Source organism: Phallusia mammillata, chromosome 1 (assembly GCF_965637545.1).
Source record: "Phallusia mammillata chromosome 1, kaPhaMamm4.hap1.1, whole genome shotgun sequence".
Taxonomy (NCBI): Eukaryota; Metazoa; Chordata; class Ascidiacea; order Phlebobranchia; family Ascidiidae; genus Phallusia; species Phallusia mammillata.
Window position 1 is genome coordinate 30,836,732 of NC_137252.1, and position 13,042 is coordinate 30,849,773.

Here is a 13,042-nt window from a genome sequence, read left to right on the forward strand (position 1 = left end):
TTAGCTGGGTAGAACACTATTTAAATAAAGTGTTGCAGAAATGAAAAACCCAATACACAACAACAAAAAATATAAGTGTTTTTAAGCAAAGGCTATGTAGGAAATCAATTGATGTTGTATAAACTAAATTAAGTGACGTTAGCGTTGGTTTTGGAATAGTTACTGTATCTGTGCAAAATTTTATACGAAAAAATTTACTGTTACCATTTATGAAAATTTAATGTTAAAACTACTTTTATCTCATTTTGAGTGTGTGGCGCATGCATTCAAGCAAAGCAATATATGTTAATTATCTACTTTTGTGTCTTGCGATACACAAGAAATAATGTGCCAGAGTTTATAAAACTACAAGCTTTTTGTATTAAAATTTCTTAGTTTTTCTAATTAGCACTTTTAAAGGCTAGCTATTAATAATTGTGTGTTTGATGATAAAGCCTTTGTCAAGGCGACAACAAACGAAGTCTTATTCCCAGGGGAAGGAATTTCTGCACAGGAAACGGTTGGATACACAAGCTTGTAGCATTTGTGGCCTTGATTAGCAAAGAACATTAAATTATGTTCAAATCATAAAAAATGCACGTATTCAAAAACAAAGCTGTTAGGGACTTGGGGTAGAAGTCTTAGTCTACATAAGCCTATATGTCAGCAAAAATGCTCGTTAAATAAGTTTTGCTTGATAAATTCGAAAGATCCAAAGGATAGTAACATTTCGTAATTCGCTTCGTAAATTTAAAAAAAAGGCGATAACCAAGGCAAGGCACCATGGGTAAATAAGGTTCGAACGCCTTACATAATAGTTATAATATGACATAGCGCTAGTCTAAGAAGACTTCTGTCGAGGGTTCGAAATCTACCACAGGCTAGATTTTTTTCGTCTGTGCCTTGTCATGTGGCAGTGCTTGGAAGACAGGCTTGATTCGGTATGACGCTTTTAATGGGCCTGGCGCGCTATGTTTTTTGGATGAGTATGCCGTGACCGCTAGTCTGCATGGACGCTCCAGGGAGGATGTGTTAAGTTTAGTTAAAGAGGCAGAAAAGTCAGCTGTATGTATTAATTATTGATTTGTTGCTGTGATCAATTATATCCCAATGGGGGCGTTTACTGTTTGCAGCGTAGATTATGACAATTCTTGGAAACTTTCCGATAGGTTGGCGTGCCAAATCCATTGAATTTTGTTCGTTAAATGTTTTGGATTTTGTGCACTGTAGTAACTAACTACAGTTTGTATAGATTACAGCCACAGGTGTCAATTAAGAGGTGACCGGGGTGATATGTCTCCCCTGTTACAGCACAAGGTATTTAGGAGCAATCACGATTAAACTGGTGCATTTATTCAAAGTGAATTATTTGTCCGAACGTTATTTATCCTATTTTCCGCACAAATGTTTTATAAATTACCTTATTTACTCGATTGTGAGCTTTATGTTGAGGTGTTAAAAAAGAATGTAAGCCACATGCTGTGGTGCTAGATAACGCTGTTAAGTAATGCTATATTCTGCGTCAACTATTGTTGGTTAAAAATACGTATATAGCAGAACGTATATTGACGTATAATGTCTATACCTGAAAACAATTTTATACACAAATTAAATCAATTTGTGAAGAAAGGGAGTAGCGTTTGATTCTAATTAACCCTGCGGTTCACCCACACACCCCACGCGAAAAATGTCTACTGTTGTCGGTAGCAGTTGTATCACAGGGGTGAAAAAAATTCTTCCTATCCTTAACAGTAATCATTTTTTGATATGGCTGACCGACGAGCTGTTAGTCTAGTTATGGATCTTGTTTTTTTGTGCGGACGCATGTTTTTTTTTCTACTTTGTGAACAGGTTGTGTTCTTTTCTTGGGAAAGAAAGGTTTATACTTAAAATTCGCGCGTGTTTTAGATATCAACCTGAAGTTATGTACTACAACTTTTGACCTAAGTTGAACCCCACACCACAGTCAATTAAGAATGACGTAATTTTGTAAAGTACATGGCCCTATGACCCATGAGTTTGTTCGTATTAAAGCTGTTACTGTCGAAACTTTGCATTACTCGTTGTACATTTTTTAGGGGAGCTAGGTAGTGGTCGTGTTAAAATGAAAATGAGTTTCGATGTAGCATTTGTTTATGCGCGTGTCGCAATAACCTTTGTAAGTTTTATATGCTGTAAATTTTGTTTCTCAGCTTCCTCAGACAGGGGTTTGGTACAATGAAGGTTGTCTTTACAGGTTGGTCCCTGTTTCGCTACGTCACAAAATGGTAGAGTGATTTACTTGTCAAAATGTGCCGCCTGGTAATTTTTCGAAGACAAGGAATTACTCTTCTCAGGTTCTGTTTTACCCAGAGCCGGAAAAGCTATTTATATCCGCTAAGCACTTCGGCGACTCACACAAAGATGACTTGTGCCTGAAGGGCCGGTGGGTGGCGACCGAACCGAACATCTGAAATTACAGTTGCATTGTAGCAGACGACACAATACCGTTAAAAATTCCGATTTGGCAATGCATTTAAATACTGAGACACCCTTTGGTGACTTTCCTTTTTTAATACTCAAAGTAACCCACATGCGAACTTTGCTAGACCAGCCTAGTTTAACCGAACTCTAAGTGACACTTTTCGTTGACACGAATTTAACAGTTTAAATATATTGCTTTTGCGTATGTTACAAAAACATTTAGCCCAACCGCTGATGCCATTTGACGTTCAATCGCCAAACTGCTGTGATAATTCCTATAACGAGAGGTGTGAAACTCAGGAACCACATGCAGCCTGTATTACCGGAAATTGAAGTAATTTGACGGATCATTTCAAATAAAAGTGACAGGAAGTAGTCTTGTATATGTTGGCGACACTTCTTGTTTGTTGTGTGGTTTAATGACACAACGTAGATTTAGCAACGTATCTGGGTTACAAAGTAAACAATCTCCTAAAAAACATTTATTGATTCTATAGAGCAGTGGTTCCCAACCTTTTTGACCTCGCGGCACCTTATCAAAGAGATAAATAGTTTGCGGCACCCTGGCAAAATTGGATCAATTTTATGAGGTTTCTGTATTTCAAATAACTTTATGTAATAACACAGAATAAGTTGTACAGTATAGCACGCGTAAATAAATGTATCTATTCAAAAGTCAGTGTGAAATTTGGGCTTGGCTTCTTGCACAAAGTCCCTTAATATCTGGGTGCACATTCGATAAAGACACCCGCATTTCTTCTTCGACTATAAGTTGCCGTTGTCGTTTTTTTATGTTTGTCAATACGAAAAAGCCACTCACACATAGAACCATTTGCACATTTGCTTTCAAACGTAGCCTACCTTAGTTGGCAAACAAAATTCGTACTAGTTTGTATTCTATCGCGATTTACAAATTGACAAATGTCTTCGTGGCCATTTATGGACCCGCCGCAGTTAAAGGGTTTATATCTTAGCCATTTCTCGATTAGCTATGCATCGTGCTATTAGCTATGTATAGATCGGTTAGCTATGTATCGTATTCCCATGCAAAAGTTTCCAACAATGTTATCATGATGAACCAAGCGAATCGCCGTCTAGTGTTAAATGAAATAAATGAGTGCTTAACATTTATTACTGAAATTCGGCTAAAAATAAATAAATTCCGCACGGCACGGGTTAAAGTTAAAATAAAGAATGGGCCTCAGTAATGCAATGTTAATATCTCGCGGCACCCTTGAGCATTGCAATTGGCACCCCGGTTGGGAACCACTGCTATGGAGTTTAGGGTATTGTTTCCATAAAGTTAAAACTACATGTAACATAATGTTTTACTTCTTATTTGTTTTATTTTCCATGTTTGTTTTACGTTGAGATTGTAAAAGGGAGAAAAAATCTCTACTTTTTGTTTTGGCCCACAGGCTGCATGTTGAAGGCTACATTAGAAAGCTTGTTTCAAAGTCCATTGGTAATGTAGCCTAATTGTGATTGCATACCGATTGTTTTTTATTTAAAACTTGTTGAAAAGCTTAGGGGCATCAAATGTAGCTAAATGTGCATTCGAGGTACATCGAAAATAGATTTCCGATACGCCGCATAAGACGAGAGTGAAAGAAAGAAGGCAATCTGTCCGGTTCGCTGTAGGCATGCAAGAAAACGGTAAAAGCAGTGACAATGGCGCTACAGCACATTTTTTTTCAGTTTCTAAGCGTCATCAGCAAATAAACAAGTTAATCATGCAGATTTTCTAGCTGCATTTGATATGTCTCATATGTGCTAACTTATTCATACTTTGGCAATAATCTAAGTGATTTAAGAATTTGTTTAGTTTTGTACTTATCAAGTAATTAGCTATTTCGGTTCGTTTGCGCCGGTGGTACCATTACAAAGAGAGGTGTTTTAGGTATATTTTCGTGTGTCTCGGCGGTTTGTGTCTACGGACTTCTGTTGTGTAATATGAGATGGTAAATTTAAGGGTATAATGTAGTCTCTGCAGGTTTCATTTCTAATTACAGAAAAAGTGCTAAAGACTGCATTTGACAATATTTTGTTTTGTTTTACAGGTGTAGGTTTGTAGAAATGGTTGTTAAATAATTAGGATACTGTATAAATCAACAATGACGTCAAAATCAACAAAGGTGTATGTTTCTGGTGGTGGACTCAACTACGTCAATTACAAATAAAATGAAACAAAAATCAACTGTTCTGTGTTGTCAGTTTTCTTTTAGATTAGCCTAATAGCCTCTGTCATACAATTTAGTTTACTTTTATTTCGAAAGCAGAAGAAATCCTGCACATATTTCAGTTTTATCAGAAAAGTGGTAATAAGAAACACTACACACGGATCTATTTATAAGTTTAATGATAAAACTAACGGCCTAAATTGACGTAAAAAGCGACATGCTTTATTGTTCAAACGTTTCGGCAAATGCTCATGCCGCCATCAGTGATATGAAGGGCCACAGTTACACGTGTAGTAGCAATAAAATTAGCCTACTACTTGCCAAGAGGTGTATAAAACAAACATTTTTCAATGATTTATTGTCTGAACTTGTGGTTTAAAGTATATTACTGATACAATGTCGGAGAATGTTAGGAGGTTCGTAAGTGTTTAGTTGACTTCTATGGATCAAAGTTATTTATTCAGATTCCATAGTTTCTTTCAAGTGGACTCTGTGAAAACCAAAGTTTATCTAAATGGAATAGAGTTTGCTGTTTGCAAAACGAAGTGTTCAGACCCGTGCAAGTTTTCGATTTCAAAACCACTTTGTTATTTATAGGTACTCTAGATATGTAGTCGACTGGATTACATTGAAGATCCTTAGCCTCTGGGCTGTTTTCACAAGCATACCCAAACCCAATGTATTGAAGCCAGTATCGCTTGTGGACGGTTGCTCAACTAGGCTTCTGGCTAAGCTCAGTGCATTGGATGAACTAATTTAATTTGCTTCTGCGAGTCGCAATTGAATTGAACAACATAGTGCAGGTTTGTGGATGACGTCAAACATCAAATTAGTTTTTAAGTTTATTGCTTCATTTATGGCATTAGGAACTTTTCTAACATCGGATTGATCATATGGGTTCATTAAGAGTCACCACTGTTAACTATAGTGATGGGACGATACCAGGTTTCAAAGCGAGTACCGATACCGAGTAGCCTACCACGTAAAAATACCTTCGATACCAAGTACGGAGTAGCCTACTTATGTATAGTGTTGTATATCACTGGCCAAATTATCTGCCATGGCCGGGATACAGGCGACTACAAACGCATGAAGAAAAATGCAATCTCCACACGATAGCAAAAAAATGTAACCTGGCGGATCTTTTTCCTGATTTTGTGCTGTCCGAAGCAATAATTGGCAAAAAGTCGCCCTTATTCTTATGGTGTATACTGGGGCCTTCGGTATCGAACGTTGGTATCGAAAACTGAGGCAAAATATTTTGATACCGAGTACCCGTCACATCACTACTGTTAACCTAACGAATTCGACACACCGAGCCATAGTTTTTAGGAAAATGTATTTGCGCATCGTACTAAGCACGGTATAAGCACAAGTTACGTAACGCTCTAACTAAAACACTTGCTAGTTATGAATCGATTGAATCGAACGGTTACAGAAAGAAGTGAAAACTTTTTTACAGTGTCTAGATCTGATTTGGACGAAATCCGAGTTGTGCAAAATAATTCAAACCTTCATTGTATTAAAATTTCTACTAGTCGACCATCATATAATATTTTCTCTCTTCGTAATGAAAATGTAATGAATACAACCGTAGTTCATTACATTAAAAAACTTAAGGTGTGATGACAAAAAGTGCCACAGTACGCAATTAAAACAGACGAGTCATACATTTTAAGGTGTAATTGGTGCCATGTAAAAATCGAGATTAAAAACAGGGTCCAATAACATGTACGTACAGGAACACGTTTTCTACAACCAATTTGGTAACAAATACTAGTTTGATGTTGAACGGCACATACCAAACGGCAAGGGAGTAAAAAACTTTAAATTATTTTATTAACAGTATATAAAAATGTGAAAAACTAGCAGCGGAACTAATCAATGGCAAATTATTTTTTTGTCATTTAATCTCAAAATTTGGATTTTGAAATAAAATAAATCCGAAAGCAAGATACTTGCACAGATGTGTACATAAAAATACATGTTACCCCTCATTTAAAAAAATCACCAGGGCTTGGTTCTAGCCCTTTGGTTTCTTTGTGGTGAAATTTCTTCAACGTCATCATCCTCATCCTAAAAAAGAGAACCAATTGGCCTTATTTAGGTGATAGTTTTTCCAAGAATGAGTGTCACAGTGGTTTACACCAGCAGTTTCCAAACTTATTTCTAATGCTAAGAATTTTTTTGGCTTGGAGGTTTTGAAAAAGACAATTACAAAAATCTTGTCCTCTAGCTAAAATAAATTTTGATCCATTCTTCTTGGGCCACACCCACGTTAATTTGAATAATATACTACACATTTTATCAAAAAAAGTTTTCACTAGATTCTGCAGGCACTGTAGGCATGGTGAGTAGATAAAAGATAGGACTACCATACTTTCATCACCAAAATTGAGGACACATTCTGTTTTATGCATTCTTCAAACTGCTAAATATAAAACAATAACCTCGTCATCATCATCTTCTTCATCATCATCATATTCCTGTGAATCTTCCTCGCTGTCATATTCATCATCATCGTCTTCATCATCTTCTTGATCCCGTGATCTGGATGTGTGTCTGAAAATTGCATGTTGTGATTAAGCCAACTGATTGTGTTACCACATCGATTATGTGGCTTCACTGAGCTAATGTTTTTTCTAGCATTGTTGCTTCCACAAGCAAAAATTTATTGCATCCCACACATGCAACTATTAGGTATATATCGTACAAGACAGCACAACATATTCATTTTTTAGTTGAGCTTATGAATAACTGTGTAAAAAATTGCTTTGATTTGTCTTGCACTTAAATTTGGCTTGTTATTATTGTCTGGTAAACTAGCTTATTTGTTAAGCAAAAATATTACCAAATGCCAAGTTCATAAGTACAACTTACTGGTCTGACGGCTGAGCACTGTTTCTTGGTCTTGGTGTGGGTTCTAATTGCTGATTGGTTGCAGGTCTGTTTGCATCACCCAATGACATGTCAGCAGTTTGGTTTACCAAATCCATTCTGTTTTGCATGTTGGTAGTTGGCCTCAGTGTGTTACGGAACATCTAAATTTGCAATTCATTATTTCCACTTATGAAGGTACTTGTTATGTCAAAGGAGAAAAGTTTTTTTGTGATGGAAAATTTACATATCGTAAAGGTTTTTACCGCAATATGTTCCTCCTCTTGAATGTTCTGCATGCCATTGAAAGCTGCTGAATACTGCTCCAGTGCCTTTGCATGGAACAACATCTCAACTTTGATAAACTCCATGAAGATTTTCTAAAGCATATATAAAGTAGACATTTAACTTCTTAACTGCAAAAATACTCCATATTTTGATACCCACAAATAAAATTTGGAGATTGAAATTAAAAACATTAGCCACAAACTTAAAAATAGTCTTAACTAAAACACAACTATTTATGTACATAATAACAACATTAGATTGAATCATGCTGGTTTGTCATGATACACTCAAACACATTTGGAGTCAGCAAATAATTGGCCGGCAACAACACTGTGATTATTGAATACATGTACATAGTTGTCATTTGTTTGACATTTCCCACTTCTATAACAGCTACGATTAAACTTACTTTCAGATCTTGTATCTTCTTTGATTCAAACTTGTCAGCTGTCTCTTCCAGAACTCGTGTTGTTCTCTCAACATCAACCATCCGTCTTTGCAACTCAGCCTCAGCTTGGGTCTTAAAATAAAATAAATTTGAATTTGCCTTTTTTGTAGGGGTTTAGGGGTCCACACATAAAATCTTACCAGGGCATGTCTATCACCTCCTGATTTGTTACGGAGGGTCTCAACCTTGTCATGTTGCTTCATTTCCTCATTTCGTGTCTTAATTGATGATTTCAGGTTTGCCTAAGTAATTTAAAATGTTTAGTTATCCACTGTATATATTAACCCTTTATGTGCAGTAACTCAGAACAACAACAGTGGCCTTTACCTGGGTATGCTTGCATTCTTTTCCATATGTTGTCAAAGGGTTGATTACTTTGTGCTCCAATCGCTGAATCTGTACAAAAGTACAAACTTTGTGCTTTATGCACACAATTTGAATCTTTATTTGTTACCTGTGCATCGCGATAATCTTGAATTGCAGAAAGTCTTTCAGCGAAATGTGTCATACTTGTTTTCAGTGGCTCGGGTTCAGTCTTTGCATATTCCACACACAGCTGAACAAACATATGTACAGTTTATAAAACATTGTTGCAAACGTTTTAATCCTAAATGAGCAATGTCACATAAAAAAAACACCATACAAATACTGATACCCCCATACCATGCGTAGACTTATTGTTACCGTGTTCCTTGGCGATTTGGGTTAGAAAAACTCTGTTGCAGAAAAAAATGTAGATATGATGTACACACCTTTGCCACATTGTCATATTTGTCTCTTAAGCGACCAGTCTTTCTGCATACAGAACCAAGTTCATTGCAAATCGAACCAAAGTGCTTGTCCACTTTCTTCACAGAGTCTTCTATAAAGCGAGTTTGATCCTCTCTGATTGAACATAATACAAATAAAAATTAATAATAAATGAATGCATATCAAACATAACATACACACTTAAAATGCAATGTATGATATATTGTGTGTTGATCCTACGATGAGCCAGTTGAGAGTTACAGAGAAATTTAAAGTATTTTCTTGTGTTGGTGTGTTTTCTACGATCAAGTGAAAAGCTTATATAACTCAACCATTTTGTTTTAGTTAAACCAGTTGAACTGTTTCAGTAACAAAATACAATGAATCTAACACATACCGCGCCCTTGCTTCAGGAGACGCATGTCCTCTTCTAGATATCATTCTTTAGTACCTAAATCTTTGATTTTAAACTGTTTTGCCTTTAAAAAAATACGGTTAAGGTTATAGATTTAGTTGATGTTACTATTACGTAAACGCAATTCTATAATAAATAATGCAACAACTTTAATATGTCTGCACTATAGTGCTGTATACACATTACCGTATACAATTAATCTACATGAATGCTTTAAAGTTATTTAAGTGATTATTTTGGCTTTAAAGAAGAGATTTACCAAGAAAAACATTCAATTTTATTGCCTCGCAACAAAACATTTTTATTTTCGGCGTACCCTTGTTGCGCATGACTGAACATTATTCAAGCGTGTCTAACGGTGATTTTTACGGTTGAATAAAATATTTTTTATAATTGATTGGGGTAATGTAGTTGCTTTATTTGTAGCATCGCATTAAAATTACTCAACTAAATTGTGTATTTTGAGTAAGTGATTCATCACTCGGGTATAAGTTTTATGACTGTAGTGAACTGCTACGCTAAACAGTTAAAAACGGGTACGGACACAGAAAACTTACTAGGCTACTGACTAAACTTATGCTCCACGCCAAAAGATGCAAACCAAGCTGTTTTCAAGGGTCTATTGCATCCAAATATAAAGATAAACTGTTCAATCAAAAATAAACAGAATCAAAACAAAAAAGAATTAAAGAAGGAGCAGCTGTTGCGTTGGTTGATATATCAAAAAAGGAAATTACATTTAGATTTAGCGCCGTATGACAATCAAGTCGAATGGGTGTGGTCGCAACGTCACCAAGCTTTCTCCGTGCATGTCAATATTCTGTCCAGGTTTGAGTTGAAAGTTGAACCTCCGAAATAGTGCCACAGTTTGTATAAAATGCTCCATATTAGCTAACTGCTGACCGAGGCAACTTCTTGAACCAATACTGAACGGAATCACGTTCTGAGACTTGACAAACTGTCCATCGACGTCCAGGTGTCGCTCAGGTCGAAAGAGATGAGGTTTTGGCCAAATGCTTGCGTTGTGGTGGACGGCCCAAATATTAGGTAGGACAATTGCACCCTTCTGTATCCGGTAGCCCATTAGAGATGCGTTTTCCGAAGCTACGTGTGGAACGGAGAGTGGTACGGGTGGCCGAATGCGCAGAACCTCCTGTAAACAACTGCAATTTGCTGTTTTTGTTCGGCTAAAATTCCCACTTGATGAGAAAGAGAGAGGTTTTAAGGCGGAATGCTTTAATATTTGCACAATTGTTGGGGTATTGTTGAAAACAAATTATTAGTGTCACAGTAAACATACTACCGCTGCCCACAAGGTAATTATATGTACCGAAAATTTGCATTGAAACAAAATTTGGCTTTGTCAACACTGCGTCCAAATCCATATTAAAACAGCATATGATTAGACCCAAAATTTAGTCTTGGAGTTTTTGAATTCAGTCGGCTTGACATTTAAACCTGTAAATTTAGCTTAAATATTTGGTAAATCTGACAAACCTGTAACACTGCTTTGACGTACGGCATTTTCTTGGACGTAGCCATTGTGGGAAGGCCGCTTTGTCCAATCACAGAATCAATCTCTTTTTGTACTTTGAGCTGCACTTCCGGATACTGACACAGGAATAGGATTGTCCAGCAGATGGCGATAGAGGTGGTGTCCATAGCCGCCATGAAAATGTCGCGAACCAGATGAATAAGCTGTTCTTCAGTAAAGGAGGTTGACTGTTCGGCATTGTTGTTGTTTTCTTGATTCTCATTGCTGTTGTTGTTATTGTTGTTATTGTTGGTTGACTGTTTCCCTGTGAACAAAAACTTTTTTGCCAGTCTATTCCTGTAGAAAAATACCGATGCTTTTTTGACACACTAACCTTTTTCCACTTTGTCCATCTCATCCAGAAAGCTGTCGATGAAGTCACGTGCCTCTGACGAAGCGTGGCGTGACGTAATGTGAGTGTCGAGCTCCTTTCGGATCGAGTCATGTACAGAGTCACGAAGTCTAATACCTCTGGCGTGAACTTCATCGAACACCGGTAGATACTTCATGCGCGGCGCAAACATAATGACCCACGAGAGAACGGAGAACTTGTTCCGCTCCATCAGGGTATGCATTACTCTGCAAAATACAAGGATTAATCAGTAAAAAATACAAGCACTACTCCGGAAAATGAAATTCAAACATTACTCTACAAGTCTACATAATACAAGGATTACTCAGCAAAACGTTCAAGAACTGCTATGAAAAAAATTATACCTTTGCTCAGCAAAACCCAAGAATTACTCTTGCAAGTACTATTGTGCAAAAAACTACAAGCATTACTCTGCAAACATAGATTTAGACGATTAATGATAATGAGCTGCATAAACTAAACTTAAATGACGTAAAAGAGATTTAAAAACATGAGTAACTTTATTAAACCAAGCGTTATGAAGGAGAAATGGTTCAAAAGTATTCTTTTCAGACCACCAGACAAGCATTGTACGAAAGTATAAACTTTTGACAGGTTTAATAAAGGGTCCTGTGTAGCTGTTTTGCAGTAGTTTAGTACTACAGTACCAAGATATTTTTCGATAAACTTTCGTTTTCCACGAAAAGTGGTGGCACATACAACAAGCCTAAATATTTTCTGCGCCACAACTTAGTCAGGTACTGAACACAACCTAATGTTCACCTGCAAATGGCTTCGCTGCTTTGTGATTTCTCGTGTCCGAACATAATTTGCGATACAACATCCGAAACTGTTTCCAGGACCATACGCTCGATGTTGAACGGCTCAGATCGCCCGTCGACACCACACAAGCTGTCCACGCGATCACACAACTCGTTAGCAATGTCAATCAATCGGGGCTCAAGGCTGCTGCGGCCCATGCCGAAATCTCGCAGTGTGTTGAGACCAAAGCGCCGCTGTTCGCGATGAAAATCCCCGCCGTTGATCAGGAGCATCCCGAGGTCCCCGTCGAAAACTGAGATGCAGTTCTGTAAGCGGTCACCAAAACTGCGCGACTTTGCAAAGGCTTCATTCATGGCTCCAACACTTCCAACTATTACCACGTCTTTAAGGCCGATCTTAACTAAACATACGTCGCCGTATTTTCTACACCAACGAGTCATGGCTACTTCTGGGTGATTGCGCATGAACGGTATAACGCCGAGAAATGGAACACCACAAAATCCCGGCGGACTGCCTTTGGGAGTTTGGTTCCACCAAAACCACACCACAGCGCAGAGAAGAATTCCTAATGCTACGGTGCTGCCGTAGGAGGAAACTGGCTCCAGGGAGGTAAGAAAAACCGAAGAGGCAGTCGACATGATGGTTGATAAACAAAGTATAAATAAATAATGAAAAGAAAAGAAATCAAAATATATCTTTAGACCCTGAAAGAAGAAAATAATTAACACAAATTTAGATACATGTCAGTCTACAACAGTGGCTTAAAATTTACTAATTTACCTTCCAACACTAAGAAAATACCCTACCTTCCTGCCAACTGCAACTAAGTGGACAAATCAACAACCCGTAAGTTACCAGTTGTTAAGGCCCGCACCCTCAAAGCAAACCAGTTTCGGTAACCGCAACAAGGCCGACATTGAAGTGGTTTCAAATATTCGAAATATTTGCACTTTTTGTACATTACTCATTAACT

The 13,042-nt window shown here is 37.3% G+C and overlaps 2 protein-coding genes across 2 annotated transcripts; both read right to left on the reverse strand.

Moving 5' to 3' along the window:
• Nucleotides 1–5,944: 5,944 nt before the first annotated feature.
• LOC145220570 (CBY1-interacting BAR domain-containing protein 1-A-like) lies at nucleotides 5,945–9,495 on the reverse strand. The gene is made up of 10 exons (XM_080087805.1): nucleotides 9,383–9,495; nucleotides 8,988–9,120; nucleotides 8,690–8,791; nucleotides 8,563–8,631; nucleotides 8,376–8,477; nucleotides 8,197–8,307; nucleotides 7,766–7,879; nucleotides 7,503–7,663; nucleotides 7,073–7,184; nucleotides 5,945–6,698 (listed from the first exon to the last, which is right to left on the reverse strand). Exons 1-10 carry the CDS (start codon nucleotides 9,424–9,426, stop codon nucleotides 6,630–6,632), a joined length of 1,017 nt encoding a protein of 338 aa, XP_079943931.1. The 5' UTR covers nucleotides 9,427–9,495; the 3' UTR covers nucleotides 5,945–6,629.
• Nucleotides 9,496–10,020: 525 nt separating this feature from the next.
• On the reverse strand, nucleotides 10,021–12,769 carry LOC145220381 (cytochrome P450 2J4-like). The gene is made up of 4 exons (XM_080087645.1): nucleotides 12,070–12,769; nucleotides 11,269–11,513; nucleotides 10,898–11,199; nucleotides 10,021–10,553 (listed from the first exon to the last, which is right to left on the reverse strand). Exons 1-4 carry the CDS (start codon nucleotides 12,705–12,707, stop codon nucleotides 10,146–10,148), a joined length of 1,593 nt encoding a protein of 530 aa, XP_079943771.1. The 5' UTR covers nucleotides 12,708–12,769; the 3' UTR covers nucleotides 10,021–10,145.
• Between the last annotated feature and the right edge of the window lie 273 nt (nucleotides 12,770–13,042).

Excerpts from the sequence above, each read along its gene's own strand:
- LOC145220570 (XM_080087805.1), bottom strand. The coding sequence starts at position 9,426 with ATGATATCTAGAAGAGGACATGCGTCTCCTGAAGCAAGGGCGCG. Across the intron at positions 7,185-7,502 it reads AGTGCTCAGCCGTCAGACCA|ACACACATCCAGATCACGGG; the intron begins GTAAGTTGTACT and ends TGCAATTTTCAG. Across the intron at positions 6,699-7,072 it reads AAGAAGATGATGATGACGAG|GATGAGGATGATGACGTTGA; the intron begins GTTATTGTTTTA and ends TCTCTTTTTTAG.
- LOC145220381 (XM_080087645.1), bottom strand. The coding sequence starts at position 12,707 with ATGTCGACTGCCTCTTCGGTTTTTCTTACCTCCCTGGAGCCAGTTTCC. Across the intron at positions 11,200-11,268 it reads GATGGACAAAGTGGAAAAAG|GGAAACAGTCAACCAACAAT; the intron begins GTTAGTGTGTCA and ends TTTTGTTCACAG. Across the intron at positions 10,554-10,897 it reads ACGTCAAAGCAGTGTTACAG|GAGGTTCTGCGCATTCGGCC; the intron begins GTTTGTCAGATT and ends AGTTGTTTACAG.